We start from the raw sequence: 16,084 nt of genomic DNA, 5'->3' as shown, positions 1-16,084 counted from the left end.
ACGTAAGTTCCTCATGCATTCAATTTCTCAAAATAGCGCTTCCATCTCCGCATGAAGAAGAGAGATACTAGCCCTAACATTCATCGCCCCCATAAACCCCATCAAAACCTGCTAGAGTACTAAACCAACATTGTCCGGAAAAAATATCATTCTCTTTCCAAGAACCATATGTGAAACACCATCTTCATGGTATTGACGATAGGGTCGCAGCCTCCATGTGTGGTACTGCCCTCTGTATGTTCAATATTTTGTGCTTCAGCCCAAAGTGTAGATTATGTTTCTGTCAATTTGTGTCTCAGCTCAATGTCCAAATTACTGAAAACTTTGTTATTCCTTCATTTCCAAATGTATCATAGAATCCATGCAAACTGATGATCATCCATATGTGGGAGAACTCCCAAAGAGATGATCCATGTTTGTGAATAGATAACTTGTTGGAAAAATGGTTTGATTTTATTGTATCTTTGAAATGGTCCAAACCTGAAGTGCTGGAGGATATTAAAAAAACACATGATTTATCGATTTCCCATTGACTCTACATCTTGCACAACATATGACCCCTTGTATCCCTCTCGCTCAAATAATTTTCCTGACTGTTATACATCCTGACACAAATTGCCATAAGTAATCTCATCGGTAATCTTTTCAAAAAAATTCACTATATTAGTGTTTAATCATTTTACGAGTAAACACAAAATTTTATTTATATTTGCATCATAGATTTTTTTGAAAATTTGAAAACTCATTACCAGTAATGACGTTCTCACAGTTTTAGTAGCAAATACATCTTTGTCCAAACCATAAATGATAAAAGGTAAATGATAATATAATATTATAGTATTTTTATATGAATTACATTTTTAATTTTGTCATCTAACAATAATAAAAGGCCGATATCCTGAGTGCTCAGCGTGTCCACGTCTGCCAAAAAAATGATCCAATCAAACGATTTCATTTTGACACGTCATACCACGTTTATATATTTCGTGTGATCACCTTTCAAATGGGCTGTTTATATTTTTAAAAAAGCTCATATCAGTTCATATTCACCAAATCTATTTCATATGAAAGCGTAAAGTCGACCCTTCTCCTTCGTTTCTTCGATGAAGTTCTGTAACGACTTCTTTCTTCAACGATCAATAGATTTCTTTAATCCCCTCTTAATGAATTCGTTTCACCTAGCATATAACTCTTCAGATTCACTCAGGTTCTCAATATATAACTTCCTCTCCGATTCTCTGATCACTTATTCCACCCACATCCAAACAAATCTCAGCGCATCGATGGCTTCAAAAATCCTCAATGATGGTGCCGTTAGTCAACTCATCTTCGCATTAAAACCACTCTCCTCCGATCTCTCTCTCATCTTTTACCTTCTCTCCGGCGACTTTCATACACCTTCGAATCTGTAAGCTCCAACCTCTAACTCCCAAATTCGCTTCTCTGGGGTTTCTACTCCTTATAGATCTTTTTGTATTAGCTGATGATTAACTAATTGATGATTGTCTTCAGTTAGAAATTGATTAGGTCAAATCAAATCTAATGCGTTACTCGAACTTATCCGATTTCCTTTTGTTTACTCTCTTCCCCGATTAAAATACCTCCCAAATTGATTAAGCAAAATATATGTAATTATCATCTGTTAATTGTATTAAGCCCCCATGGATCTTGATGTATGTTCTCAATTAAGCTTTGCTTCTAAAAGATTTCACATTAAAATTCCTTTTCACTGTATATGCAGGAATGAGTTTGTGAGTGGAGGAGTGAGGACTGACTTTGCTTCCAGTCCTTGCTACGAACGACTAAAAGATTGTTGCTATATAAAATTTTCAAAAGTTATTAACATACATAAAATAAAGCCACTTTGCTTCACCAGAAAGACGACCGACATGCTTAAATTACTCTATTGATTATTTTTGATATCTTTAGCATCTGGTCCCTTAATTTTTGGTTTGTGAGTTGCCTTTGAACTTATATGTACAAGTTAATCAAAGAGGTTTGTGATGGACTTTTGATAATGTTTGGCGAGCTGTTCTTTGAGTACATGTTATACTTCTTCTTGCTTGCATTTTGAATTTTCCTGATACTAATTCATGGAACTTATCTGTGTATCTCATTCTATTTGATCAGGAATGAAAATATTTTACTAGCTTATGAAGGGTTGGCAAAAAATTTTTTTGTTGTAGATGATATCAGAAATTGGTACTTTCAAGCCTTTCAAAGCAATCCTTACATGCATCAAACGTGATCTTAAGCCAGGTGATTAATAGCCTTGAGGTCACTTTGACAATAATCAGTGTGGTCAATTGATACAAGACTTGAAACATCCGCTATAAAAATTGACAGTTTTGATTCTAACCACTAGGTCTCTCTAACAATCATAGTTAATTTGTTTGTGAACAGTATATGTTTATGCTGTGTTGATTGCTGCAAAAATAATCTGTTTCTTTTAAACCCAATATTAACATTGCTGATTTTGGACTGGCAGGGGATGTTTTTTTTTCCTTTTTTTTGTTTCACCGCAGGGGAGGTTAATTCTTTTTTTTTCTTTTTTTTTTGTCAGCGGGGAGGTTAATTCAGTGACCCATATGTTTCGTTTAAGTCCACGTTTATCGAGTATGTTGTTATACGCTGGTAAAGATTGTACTTCAGTGACCAATATGTCGATTAGTGGCCACACCATTGTTGCCTTACTGACTCTAAAAGCTTTGTTCTGATAGGTAGAGCCAAAGAGAGCACCTGAAGTACTTCTACAGTCCTATCTATGCACATTAGAAGTTGGTTAGTATCAAATTTTTGTACTCCATCAGGTGCATTTACTATAAGACACCATCTGCGGAGGCTCTGTAACACCCCTTCTTTCAGGTACACCAGAGGGTATTTGCTTGGACGATGTGACTGTTGTAGTTTCTATCTTTGATCAGTTGATTCAACTTTTACTTATAATGTTATATGTTTCTTTTACAATCTTTGTAGGTTCTGATTAGAGAAAAGTCTTTCTCAAGGTCATAAGCTCTTTTGGGCGATGGATATTTCATAGTTTTGATTTTTTTGTTTTTTATTTTCCAGTGTGCCCGGAAATATTTCCCTTGAAACGAGCATACCAGTGGGATTTGGTGTTGTAGTCAGATTTTTCTAATACTTTAAGTTGACTATCGGAATGAGCTAGAGCAGAGTGATACTTTAAGTTGAAAATATATTTGCTTTGATAAGTTGTTTTTCTGTGCAGTTACAATTAAAAAAAAATGTTTCCTATGTAAATTTGATTTATTATGGTGAAAGACCGATTACCGAAGTAATGGATTTTTGACAACTTTGCTATCATCTGTAATTTATTGGTATCATGTGGTCCAAATTATATTTTCACAACAATGTATTAAAATATACATACATGACATATTTACTGTACAAAGATCTAACAAACAATACATATATCAGCTCAAAATTTTAAAATAATATTTTATATGTATCCAAATTTTATTTCAAAAAATAACAGCATATAAATTTGCAAATCCTTCAACATTGTATATGTATATAAAAGGTTAAGTTTTTAATATGTTTCAACTTATATAGTTATTAGTTGTACTTTCATGTATTTTCTATTTCATTCAAAAATTTAAACATTTATTGGTGGATAGTAATTTCTAACAAAATTCAAACATTTTCCAGAACCACTTATTTAAATAAATAATAATTCTATGGTATTGTTACATGTTATAAGAAGTTCTCTAACCTAATTGTAAAGGATAATTTTAAAATACTGTATATGTGATTTAAAATTTAAAAAATACTTTTAAAAATACATTTAAAAAACTATGCTTCTTATATGCATAAATATATTTTTATTCACATTTGATTTTAAACTAATAAATTCAAAACTAAATTTAAGTTACTTATGTTGGAGATAAACATATATTTAAGATATATACATGTTAATAATTTCAAATGAAAAATAGTTAATTTTAAAATGTTGTAAAGTCCATTTTGTACAAATTTTATGAAATCAATATAAACATAGAATTAGAACTTACGCACATTTTAAGCATAATTCTACACCTCATGTATATGATATACTAGGGTCGGATCCGCCCTACGGGCGGGTAAACAAATGAAAAAAAATATATATTTAAAATCAGGTCGTCTTAATTAATTTTTGGATCATGTTCAAAAATATTAAAAATATAATTAATAATGTAATAAAATAGTTTAACTATTTGTATAAATATTTAATTATTTTTTAAAATATAATATGCTCTAAATGTAGATTTATATCTAAAATTGTAATTTATACACTTTTTAAAAAAATTCTTAATTATTTTTTTGTTTTTTGATTCGGATCATGTTCGACCTCTCCACTTGCATGTGCTATTAGGCGGCCCTGTTTAAAATTTTAATAAATTTTTAGTTTGTTTTAATTATTATTTTTACTATTTTTATGACATATTTTACTATTTATTTTTCTTTTAGGAATTATATATTTGTTACTATATTAAACACACATATATCTATTTTACTATTTTCACAGTATTTACTTTTCTTGTATTTAATAGATTTTTAATATACTTCTTCTTAAATTTTATAATTCTAATAAGTAGAAAATGCCAATTTATTATCTTTTTCTAAAAAAATAAGCAAGTAGCATAAAATATAATATAAATTGTGGCTTTCTAATATTTATAAATAAAAATTTAGATTATATATTGGGTTTTCTGCAAAAAAACTCTCAATGTGGTTTTTTTTTGCAAATTAATCCGCGAACTAAAAAACCCACGGGTCAACCCTCCAAGTGCCAGTCAAACCGCAATATAACCCTCGGCTATATTTATGTGTATTTGACTGTGTATAATTTTAACATTTTTTCAATACTAGGTCGTTTTGGCGCTAATTTTTTAATGAAAAAAATTTGTTGAACCCCACCTTCATTGTGCATTTACGCAAGCTTCCATGTCCGAGAAAAACAAGGTCATTTCGTTTTAGAAATCTATATAATTGCGTTTGTTAAGTAAACAAATATATTTGTTGGCCGAGATGGTTATATAGCATGCACATGGTATTTAAGGTTCAAATTTCAAACCACGAGATCAACAATTTTTTTTCATTAAAAAATTAGCGCCAAAACGACCTAGTATTGAAAAAATGTTAAAATTATACACAGTCAAATACACATAAATACGGCCGAGGATTATATTGCGGTTTGACTGGCACTTGAAGGGTTGACCCGGGGATTTTTGAGTTCGCGGATTAATTTGCAAAAAAAAACCACATTGATGGTTTTTTTGCAGAAAACCCTTATATATTTATGAATTATTATATTCGAGAAAAAATATATTTATGTTGTTTTTATGTTACTTATAACTCATATCAACAAAAGTTTGAAAAAAGAATTCCTCAATTGTTTTTCCTTTTTTACCAACAAAATATAGGCTAAACTCATAAAAAATAGAAAACCTTAACTATTTGATGTATTGTTAGTTATGAAGATTATTATGGAACATTTGATATACTGTTAATAGTATGATAATTCTTAACCTAAATTGAGTAGTACCGAAGTGGAAAGTCACGAATCAACAATACCTAAACAGTACCTATTAGATCAATATAAACACAATAATTGTTATATTCTTACTATAGAAAACAAGGAGTCCACCAATATATTCTGCCAAAACTTCAAAGACACCCTAACCATATTACAAGAACCTTAAACTTTAAAAAAATCTCATAACTAATCGTACTTTACAATCACTATAACGTTTTTGTTCCCGATACGAACCACTCACCACCCAATCGGGCAACCCCAAAAAAAAACAGTCCATTATACGAAGCATAATATGGTTAAACAATAGAGAACTCATCTCTGAAAATAGCACAGATTGTAAGGCCACAACCATGGTTATTATAATTTTTTTTTTAAACATGGTTAACAGAAACAACAATTGCAAACAAGCAAAATATATGTTATCACATGTAATCTTTCATGACCTAATATTTTCTAAAAGACAAAAATCATTATCACACATCTCTTACAAATGCAAACCAAAAACACAAACCACAAAATCATACAAAAATTAATAACGTAGATCACAAGTAAAGTATATCCTGCCCGTAGGAAGTGAAGAACATAGTCTACAAAGAAATATTCAAAGGCTTTCCTCCCCACAAAGGTATTTTTAATTAAATTAGTAGTTTTCACTTCCACCATTTTTCAGAAGTCTTCTGATAAAATATTATATTTACAAATTTACAATGCCCAACATATCAACCAAACGATGATACAATCAAATAAAGAAGGACTTACACAGAGTTTTTTACCCAGCTATGCCACGTATGAACCTTTTTTATATAAATAACCATAGTTTTGTATTTACTTAAATTTAAGTTAACTAACTTATTCTTAACCAATTCCAGGCTATTTTTTTTTCTTATAAACCACAACGCAACTTCTGATCTTCAAAAGACTTAATCTCTTTTTTACATTATTTATGTTTATTTAGCTACTCTTTTTGTTTTTAAACAATTGCATAAACTCGATATTCACCAATTTTCCAAACATTTTGGAAAACACAATGCTTCCATTCCAAACAAAAACATTGAAATTTATAATCAAAAATCGACTATCAACACACTTTGCCGCGCATCGCGCGGAGAAATGATCTAGTTTTATTTAATAAATGATGTATATTTTGAAGTCTTAACACAATAAAACTATATTAAATTATAAATGTATTCATTTATGTGATTAATTTTTTTTCACAATTTTAACCAGTAAATACAATTTTTTTTTTAATATGTATAATTTACAATTATTACTCAATAGAAATGTATTGAAAATGTAAAACTTAAATTTCTTTCTTAAATATGGATCATTTTGATACAGAAGGTATATAAATTGGTGAATAAATATATTAAATTTTGAATGGAATGATCCTTGTATATTTTATCTACATATAGTTCAATTATAGTTCAAAATTTAATATATGTAGATAACAAAAATTCATTCAGCCATCACCGATAAAAACCATATTAAATTTAAATTTTTATTTGATTCGGTTTCCAATTATTTTGTTACATCCCCCTTATAACATTTTTAAAAAGGCAAAGGTAATCAATATATGAAAGAAACTGAAATAAAAGTCGAGTTAAATAACTTGTTACCCGTAACAATTTGTATCTATCAGTTGCCAAAACTAGGGAAGAGTTGTGTTTGGTCATGAATTTGCAGGACAATGTTGATATATCCAATCTTATGAGGAAACACATTTCCAAAGGATCACCAAAACAAGCTCTGCTTCTGTACGAAGCAATCCGCCGCAAAGGAGTGTTCTTTCCGGGATGGATTCCTCTGCTTCTAAAAGCATGTGCTTGCGTTCCAAACTTTGTTCTCGGGAAGCAACTGCATTCCGAATCGATCAAGTTCGGTATCCACTCTGACGTCATGGTGAGAACCTCTCTGATCAAGATGTATAGCCAAAGTGGATGCATAGTTTCTGCACGTAACGTGTTCGACGAAATGCTTGAGAGAAACGTTGCTACTTGGAACGCTATGATCGGTGGGTATATGTGGAACGGTGACGCGCTCTCGGCCACTAGGTTGTTCGGAGAGATAATTGGGAGTGGAAATGAAGTGACTTGGATCGTGATGATGAAAGGGTACGTGAAGAGAAACGAGACTGAGAAAGCTAGAGACTTGTTTGAGAGAATGCCTCTGGAGATGAAGAGTGTGAAGGCTTGGGCGGTGATGCTTGGAGGGTACGTTAGTAATCGAGAGATGGAGGCTGCTCGGATGTTCTTTGAGGAGATACCGGAGAAGAACTCTTTTGTGTGGTCACTGATGATCTCTGGGTATTTTAGGGCAGGTGATGTGGATGAGGCTAGTGGTGTTTTTAACCGTGTAAAGGTTCGTGATTTGGTGATTTGGAACAGTTTGATCACCGGTTATGCGCAGAATGGGTACTCTGATGGTGCTATTGATGCTTTTTATAAGATGCAAGGAGAAGGGTTTGAACCGGATGCAGTGACGGTTTCAAGTGTTTTGTCTGCTTGTGCTCAATCATGTCGTCTTGATGTTGGCAGGGAAGTTCACTCTCTGATTAACCGTATAGGGATTGAGCTTAACGAGTTTGTTTCAAACGCATTGATCGATATGTATGCTAAGTGTGGGGATCTAGAGAACGCCACATCCGTGTTTGAGTCGTTAAGTGTGAGAAGTGTTGCTTGTTGGAACTCTATGATCTCGTGTCTTGCCATTCACGGGAAAGGCGGAGAAGCTTTAGAGATGTTCAGAACGATGGATACAAAACCCGATGAGATCACTTTTCTGGCGGCTCTCAGCGCTTGTGTTCATGGAGGGTTCCTAGTGGATGGTCTAAAGATATTCTTGGAGATGAAGAACAGAGATGTGAAACCGAATGTGAAGCATTTTGGATGTTTGGTTCATCTCTTGGGACGCTCAGGGAAACTGAAAGAGGCTTACGGATTGGTAAGAGAAATGCCTGTGAAACCGAACGATACAGTCTTGGGAGCTTTACTTGGTGCCTGTAAGGTTCACATGGATACAGAAATGGCTGAACAGGTGATGAAGATAATCGAGACTGCAGGAAGCGTCATAAACGGTGACAGTGAAAATCATCTTGTGTTGATATCGAACTTGTATGCACATGCCGAGAGTTGGCAAACAGCTGAAACGTTGAGAGTGGAAATGGAGAAAAGGGGTCTTGAGAAATCCACAGGATTAAGCTCACTAGTTTTGACCTGAGTCAACACGACTTAGATATTTCAGTCGTCAAAGAACTAAAGACACCTGATGAGTATGAAACAAGAACATTATCCTCGTCGCTTGTAAAAAGGCTAAGAGGGTGACAAGGCTAACAAGAACTCAGGTTCGAATAGTGAGGGAAGCTGGTGAACATTGAAGCAGAAGTGGTTTATAGTTCTTCCAACAGTTTTGATTGCATCGCTGGCAGTCTCTGAGCATCGAGTTCTCGTTAAATGCGTTTGAGACCAAGCTGATGAGTTCCAGAAAGATGGTTTCAGCTAAGTGAGAGAAGCAAGTGACAGGTTCAGGTTGCATATATATAATAAAGGACCTCACTGATGGTATGTGATACGTTTTGAAGAACATTGGCAAGAAGACAAGCCTGAGTCAATGGAACGTGTTGAAGAAGGCTTCAGATCGCATTGTATTAAGATATAACGCGAATATAAGTCTATTGTGTATTTTTCTGTGTAAACTGTTGATGCAAATTACAACTGCAGAGATCCGACATGCTCTGTCTGAATTGTAATAAAAAAAACGGTACTTTTCAGTGTTGTCTCGTCTGCGTTGATGAATCTAAGTTTCTTACGCATATGTAAAGCGTTAACGAAACTGCATACTTTATCCAATTTTAATTTATACAAAAAGGATAAAAAAGGGGCATTCCGAGAATTGAACTCGGGACCTCTCGCACCCTAAGCGAGAATCATACCACTAGACCAAATGCCCGTTTTGAGATCAATAGTTTTAGTTATTGGTATTAAATTAAACATTTACCCTAATTCCCTCCACGCGAGCCCTAACGAGACGCTTTACTGTCTTTCCGCGCCTAAATTCTGTCTTTCCCTCTTCTCCTCACTTTCGCGTACAAGTTCGTGTGTCGACAAATCAATCCCGACCAAATTGTTTAAGAAAGGAGATTACTTTTGGTCGGAATTTCGTCAGTGGATGAATCGATATGACTAAAGATCACAACTTTTCGGAGAATCAAGACACCCAGCCGATTGATTCTCTTCCCTCTTCCCCTTCCGACTCTGGTACGATCTCTCTCTCTCTCTCTAGGGTTTATTCTTTATAAAGCTGTGATCTTTTTTCCCCCATTTTCTTCGATTTGGGTTTTTCGACATTAAATTAGTTAAAGTTGAGTTCTTTTTTTTTTTTTAACTTGTTGTCTGATAGTGGTTTCGATCTGTTTCGTATGTTAGGTGAAGAGAAAGATGGTTTCTTTGGGAATCTTGGCGATGAGTTTATGAACGACACTGTACCTTTCGAGGACGATGCTTGGATCAATGATGAGTTTAAGGAGACTCAGGTCATAGACAACGACGAGTTTCTTCTCTGTCGCGAAACTCAAGCTGTGGATTTGGGGTTTCAAACTCAAGAAGAACCATTTGTAGAGGATGAGCAGTTACTCCAAGGTTTTGATGGCTTGGCTACACAGGTGCTGGATCCTTCTGATGAGGATAGTGATGATGTTGATGTTACTGTTTTCTTGGTGGACAACCGCGAGGTCTCTGATTGTGGTGACTCGAGCAGTAGAAGAAAGCTGTTATCAAGTGAAGATAAGAGTAGAGAGCGTGCTGACGAGAACATGAAACCAATGGGTGCCCTTGATGCTCCGTCGAGTGGACATGAAAACGTTAAGCCAACGGGTGAGTTTCTAACCCAAAGTGGTAGACTTTGTTTATGGAAAACATAACGATATTATTGTTGTTATTTTCTTGCATCAAGTTCTCGTTTTTGTTTCTTGTTTAAACTAAAAGTTGGCTAGGTTATGTTTCTTGGTTCAAAATGCATCTACTATACAATAGTTGGTTAGAAATTAAATAACCAGTCTCCAAACATGTGAAATATTCTTTGTCAATTGTCGGAACAAGCATGTTTTGATACTTTAGCTTGAAACCCCAATTGTTTTGAGGTTTAGCTCTAAATATGCTGCTAGTAATGTTTTTAGTCATTATATGATATCTTGCAGGCTTCCCAATTAGAATCTTTTGTTGATGTGTTCTCATCAACACTTGTAAAGATTTCGAGCTTCTGCTGTTGATTGAAATTTTCATATTTGTTCATAGGAATTCTCTTCTTTTACAGGAAAGGTGGCCAGGTTCGCTTCGGTTCGTTCAGCAGCTTTTCGTGCTTCTGCTGTTTCAGCCCAGAAGCTTCTCAACAGAGACAGTCCTACTTTAGCCAGCTGCCATTCTTCTGGTCAAGGAGCCACAACTAGTTCCCTTCTACAACAACATTTTGGAGAAGTAGGGAATCAGAACTGTCCTCCCAATACGTTTGTTGAAAAGAAAAATGAAGGGAAAAGAACAGCGAGAAAGCTTTTATTTGAGGATGATTCGCCTGAAGAAAACTGCCCTTCTCCTGGTTTGAGTTATATAGACTCTCAAGAGCCTGGTGAGGCATCACAGGCCAGTGCTCTTAAATTTGTTGATAAACTCATTAGTGAGTCTGGTCTAAACTTTGATGTTGAAGCTGAAGCTGATTATGGAAGGAGAACAGAAGAAAAATTAGACAAAATCTCAAGTGTTAAAGGTCCACTAGAATTAGCAAAGAAAGCAAGTTACAAAGCGAGAGCTCTTGGAAACAGTATGTTCGAGTGGGATGATAATCGTGAGGATGAAGGAGGTGGCGATATTTGTCTTAGAAGAAAAGAAGAACTTTTTGGAGCTGCTAGTAAAGCACAAAGACGTTCTTCCGTGCCAAGAGAACAGAGAAGGGAACTTGAAGTTTCAGTGGATAAAAGTCAAAGAAGGGCTCATTCTGATTCCAGACTGTTGCAGCGTTGTGTGACTAGGGGCCCAAAGATGATTCAAGCTGCTAAAAAGAATCTCGGTAAAGAGTTAGATGCAGTTTCCGAGGAAGGTTATAATAGAATATCTGATATGCGTGACTTGGTAGAGTTAGGGTATGAGACACAAGTGGCCGCTGAAGCTGTTGATGCTGTGCGCTCTGGTGGTCGCAGCAAAGTTAATGGTGAGGCTAGTCCAGGAAATAAACTGTCACCGGGAGAAGAGAGAGTGATTACTAGACAATCCAAGGGAACTAAGAGGATTCAAGCTATGGGTAAAGAGGAATTGTTGAGAAGAAGGATGAATAAGGCTAGTCCGAGTCCTGCTAAAGCTTGCAGGAAGAGTATTGAAAGGTCTTTACAGAGTGACCAGCTTGACAAGGGAGGTCCATACTGCTCGAAGAGAAGGATTGTCCATACTGCTCCACGAGAGAGTAGAGATAATCTTGTTGATGAGATGGATGAAGTTTCCAAGGAAAGTAAAACAAGAATGTTTAATAGGCGAGAAGAGGTAGAAGCAGGCCCTGATACGCAGATGGCTGCTGAAGTGATCAGTGCTCTGCACTCTGGAGACGCCAGGGATGAGGCTAAGAAATCGTCACGTGGAGTTGTTACCAGAAAATCCAAGAGACTTAAGGGGATTCAAGCTGTAGATGATGATATTGAATCGTTGAAACCAAAAACCAAGAAGGCTAAATCAGTTCTTGTCAAGGCTTATTCAAAGAATGAGAAACTTGATTTGCCAGATGAAGTTGTTGTGTCTAAGCTACTTAAGCAACCAAGTGGAGGTGAAGCAGATGTGTTGAGTTATCCCAAGCGGAGAAGGTCAGCTCGTTTCTTGCAAGATCAGGTTAACGAGGCAGAGAGGAGTTCAGAACCCGATTTTGACACTCCAGTTAAGTCTAAGGAGCCTTCAAAGAATGTATCACCTATATGCATGGGCGATGAGTATCATAGACTTTCTTGCAAGGATTCACGAACATCAAACACTACAAGGGAGTTCCGTAACTTGACCTCACCATTGATGGAACCTGTTCCCGAGACAAAGAGTACAAGGAAGCGAAGAGATTTAGGTAGTGTACGTGTCTTGTTCAGCCAGCATCTTGATGAAGATGTGACCAAGCATCAGAAGAAGGTATATGATTTGGATTAGTTAAGTTTCAGTTTTACACAAAAGTAATCTTCTAATGGCATTTGCTTGATAGATTTTGGCTAGGTTTGATATCTCGGAAGCATCTTCCATGACAGAGGCAACACATTTTGTAGCGGATAACTTTACGCGCACAAGGAACATGCTTGAGGCAATCGCTTCAGGGAAGCCAGTGGTGACTACACAGTGGCTCGAAAGCATCGATCAAGTGAATATTTATGTTGACGAGGATCTTTACATACTCAGAGACTCGAAGAAGGAGAAGGAGTTCGGTTTCAACATGGGGGTTTCTTTGGCTCGTGCACGACAGAATCCGCTACTAAAGGTATCTCACAATCTTTTGGTTTCAGTTTCTTTTCTTTTTAGCTCATTAGTGTTACACTACACTTCAGGGAAGAAGGGTCTTTATAACCCCAAATACAAAGCCTGGTTTGAACACAATCACAACTTTGGTTAAGGCAGTTCATGGACAGGTACTGATTCTTTAAGTCTCTTTCCCAGTTTGATGTGGACAAAACCCAAAATAATACTGATATGTACTGAAAACAAATGGCAGCCTGTAGAAAGAGTTGGAAGATCTGTCCTGAGCGACGAGAAGGTCCCAGAGAATCTTCTAGTTTTATCATGTGAAGAGGATCGAGATATCAGCGTACCATTTCTAGAAAGAGGTGAATTACACTTTGATCTATATAAACTCCTGATTTATTATATATATGTCGTGGATTTCATGTGATATGTAAGTTTTGTTTTATTTATTCTCTTCAGGGGCTGAGGTGTATAGCTCTGAGTTAGTGCTGAATGGGATAGTTACTCAAAAACTAGAGTACGAGAGGTTAGTACTGTTATCCGACAAGCGATTCACAAAGCTTTTTTGTCTTGTCTCAGACTCTCATGCATGTCTCCTTCTTTATATTGTACATTGTCAGGTACCGTCTCTTCACTGATCGTGTTAGGAGAACAAGGTCAACGATATGGATCAGAGACGGCAAAGGAAAGTTCCAACGCCGTAGAGGGTGAAGGAAGAAATGTGATCAAACTATTCCTTTATGAAAGCTCCTCTGTTTTAGATACACTTTATTAGAAAGTCGTTGTATATGTAATATACTAATATGTTGCTGTCTTTGGCTTCAACTCTTGTAATTATATACTCTGCTTCGAATTGCTTAAACTTTTCTAAAGACCTCAGTTAGATTTTGAGTCATTACAACATGGCCTCATTGTGCGAAAAATAATTGAAAAGATAAACGTTAGAGAGCTATAAATAAATATCGTTGGTTGATTTCTCAAAGCTAACGTAATTCTTTAGGCTAAAATGTTAATTTTATTTATTTTAGAAATAGCACATTTTCCAGCAAATGTCGAATACGTAATTATCTTACAATTATTAGACATGAAAAACCTAGAAAAAACTTCACCTTATTGCCATTAAGTTATGTTTATCATCGTGACGATTTTTAAATAAACTTTTTTCAATCTTAACATGTTTCTCTTCTGCATCTGAACCAACTCCATCTTCTTTGTTTTCTTTTCTATCAAACTGTACATTTAATGAAAGCATATATTACATGCACAATCTGCATTCAAATATCTCTCAAAGAGCATCTCTTTGGGCGATTTTATATATTAATCTGATTTATCTTCAGTGATTTTGCCCGGCTTGTGTTTGTTAATTAGAATAAAACATTAATGGTTGAGTTTATTTACAGTGATGTCACACAAAATGGTAACATAACGAGTTTATCAAGTGCATTTGTGACTGTGAACTCCAAATGCCTAACTTTTTTTTGTTTTGTTGTCCACAGCCAAACAAAATTTAGTAACTAATTTCTATAGCCTATCTCATCCAATCATCCGGCTGATAGGATCGTATTGATTAAAATGCATTTTTATTCAAGAAATAATTAATGGAAATTAATCACGTGACACAGTTTAATTGTTTGATTTCTCAACATTTTTTCTATGTCTAGATTTCTTCCAGATCTCTACTTATCTAACCGTTTTACATATGTCAGCAATGTATCTTTTGTACGTAGAGCCGGTCCTGAGCTCGAAGGGGCCTATTCAAAATAAAAAAAAATATTTATTTAAATTAAATTTAAAATATTAAATATTAAATATATTTTTTCTTAATACTTAGTTTATTTTCATTAAATCCAAAGAAAACTTAAATGACATGAAAATAAAATACCAATAGATTTTTTTTTTTTTGGTTATATTAAAGTACACTACAAGAAAACATATTTTTTAAGGGGGCAATATTTCTTGTTAATTCGTCGTAAAAAGGGTGTTACGACGAATTAACATCGAAAAACGTTTCGTTGTTAAACGTCCGTCGTAAAGGAGGTTTCGTCATAAAGACGTGGTAACGTTTACGAGGAAAGTTTTCCTCGTAAAACGGAAGGAAACATTTCGTCGTAAACGAGACGTAATACTTCGTTGTAAAGTACTCGTATTATTTCGAAGTAAACTCCATGTAATCTTTACGAGGATTTTACAACGCTGCCCTTGTAAGCTCCACGTAAACCTTACAACGATGTTACGAGGATTTCGTTGTAAAATCCATGTAAAGTTTACAACGAATTTACATCGTTTCTTACCATTTAATATTAAATTAAAATTAAAATATTATTTAATATTCAAAATTTAAAAAATTTTAAATATAAAATGAAATATGAAAATCAAAACATATATTTAAAAACTATTTAAAAGTCATAACATAATATTTAAATTCATAATACAAAAGGAAACAAATAAAAAAGCTACTACATATTATCGAAGTAGTCGGTGGCGGTGCTCGGTTGAGAACGGTCTGGATCGTCATCTTCGGGATTCCGTATTGGCATCCCGAGAGCTGCTCGCCTCTCATTTAATGCTCTCTGCAAAATCGGGTTTCCCACCACCATCACGTCCACCAGATCTTCAAGAGAGTCTAAACGATCTTGCTGGCTATCCATCCGAGCTCTCATTTGAGAGTTCTCTTCATCCCGTCTCGAAGCGTATGTAGCAACTTCGTTAACATAACCTATGCCCACTATCTGTCCCTTCTTTCTAGGAGCCACCTATAAAAACATATTAATATAGTTAAAATTTATTAAATAGTTAAATTTATAAAGTTTTACCTCTTCGAAGATCCTGTCGACCTCTTCGGTCGTCAGTTTGACGGGTAATCCATCAGGAGACTGCTGGGTTAATTGCGTCTCCCGCTCTTCAACCCGAGAAGCCACTGCGTTGAAGAGTTTCTCGGACGCCGGATCCACAAAAATCCCGTCTGATGTGGCGTGAGTCATCTTGAATAGATCAGATAGAGATGGTAAGACTCATGTCTTCTTATACTACAAAAAAAAAATTAAAAAAAATTAAATATTAAAATTAAAATTAATTAAAGAAT

The 16,084-nt window shown here is 35.0% G+C and overlaps 2 protein-coding genes and 1 non-coding gene across 4 annotated transcripts; 2 read left to right on the top strand and 1 right to left on the bottom strand.

The window, feature by feature from the left end:
* Positions 1 to 814: 814 nt before the first annotated feature.
* On the top strand, positions 815 to 9,302 carry LOC106392411 (pentatricopeptide repeat-containing protein At3g21470). Its single transcript, XM_048756908.1, has one exon. It carries the CDS (start codon positions 7,208 to 7,210, stop codon positions 8,750 to 8,752), a length of 1,545 nt encoding a protein of 514 aa, XP_048612865.1. The 5' UTR covers positions 815 to 7,207; the 3' UTR covers positions 8,753 to 9,302.
* A 107-nt stretch (positions 9,303 to 9,409) lies between these two features.
* On the bottom strand, positions 9,410 to 9,481 carry TRNAP-AGG. Its single transcript has one exon. It is a non-coding gene; the product is annotated as a tRNA-Pro (tRNA).
* An 80-nt stretch (positions 9,482 to 9,561) lies between these two features.
* Positions 9,562 to 13,897, top strand: LOC106396872. 2 transcript variants are annotated; one of them, XM_048756907.1, is made up of 9 exons: positions 9,562 to 9,789; positions 9,958 to 10,329; positions 10,366 to 10,404; positions 10,844 to 12,681; positions 12,752 to 13,021; positions 13,089 to 13,169; positions 13,253 to 13,364; positions 13,462 to 13,528; positions 13,623 to 13,897. In XM_048756907.1, exons 1-9 carry the CDS (start codon positions 9,711 to 9,713, stop codon positions 13,711 to 13,713), a joined length of 2,949 nt encoding a protein of 982 aa, XP_048612864.1. In that variant the 5' UTR covers positions 9,562 to 9,710; the 3' UTR covers positions 13,714 to 13,897. The 2 variants fall into 2 exon arrangements, with proteins under 2 accessions (XP_048612864.1, XP_013692830.2); XM_013837376.3 differs by having other exon boundaries at positions 9,958 to 10,404.
* Positions 13,898 to 16,084: the final 2,187 nt, after the last annotated feature.

Source organism: Brassica napus, chromosome C5, assembly GCF_020379485.1.
Source record: "Brassica napus cultivar Da-Ae chromosome C5, Da-Ae, whole genome shotgun sequence".
In the NCBI taxonomy this organism is placed as follows: domain Eukaryota; kingdom Viridiplantae; phylum Streptophyta; class Magnoliopsida; order Brassicales; family Brassicaceae; genus Brassica; species Brassica napus.
The sequence above is the reverse complement of the archived record's forward strand: the minus strand, read 5'-3'. Positions and strand labels throughout refer to the sequence as shown.

What these genes read in the sequence shown, in the direction of transcription:
- LOC106392411 (XM_048756908.1), top strand. Translation starts at nt 7,208, where the DNA reads ATGAATTTGCAGGACAATGTTGATATATCCAATCTTATGAGGAAACAC.
- LOC106396872 (XM_013837376.3), top strand. Translation starts at nt 9,711, where the DNA reads ATGACTAAAGATCACAACTTTTCGGAGAATCAAGACACCCAGCCGATT. An exon ending in TGACCAAGCATCAGAAGAAG is followed by an intron (nt 12,682 to 12,751) that starts GTATATGATTTG and finishes TTTGCTTGATAG; the next exon opens with ATTTTGGCTAGGTTTGATAT. An exon ending in TTAAGGCAGTTCATGGACAG is followed by an intron (nt 13,170 to 13,252) that starts GTACTGATTCTT and finishes AACAAATGGCAG; the next exon opens with CCTGTAGAAAGAGTTGGAAG.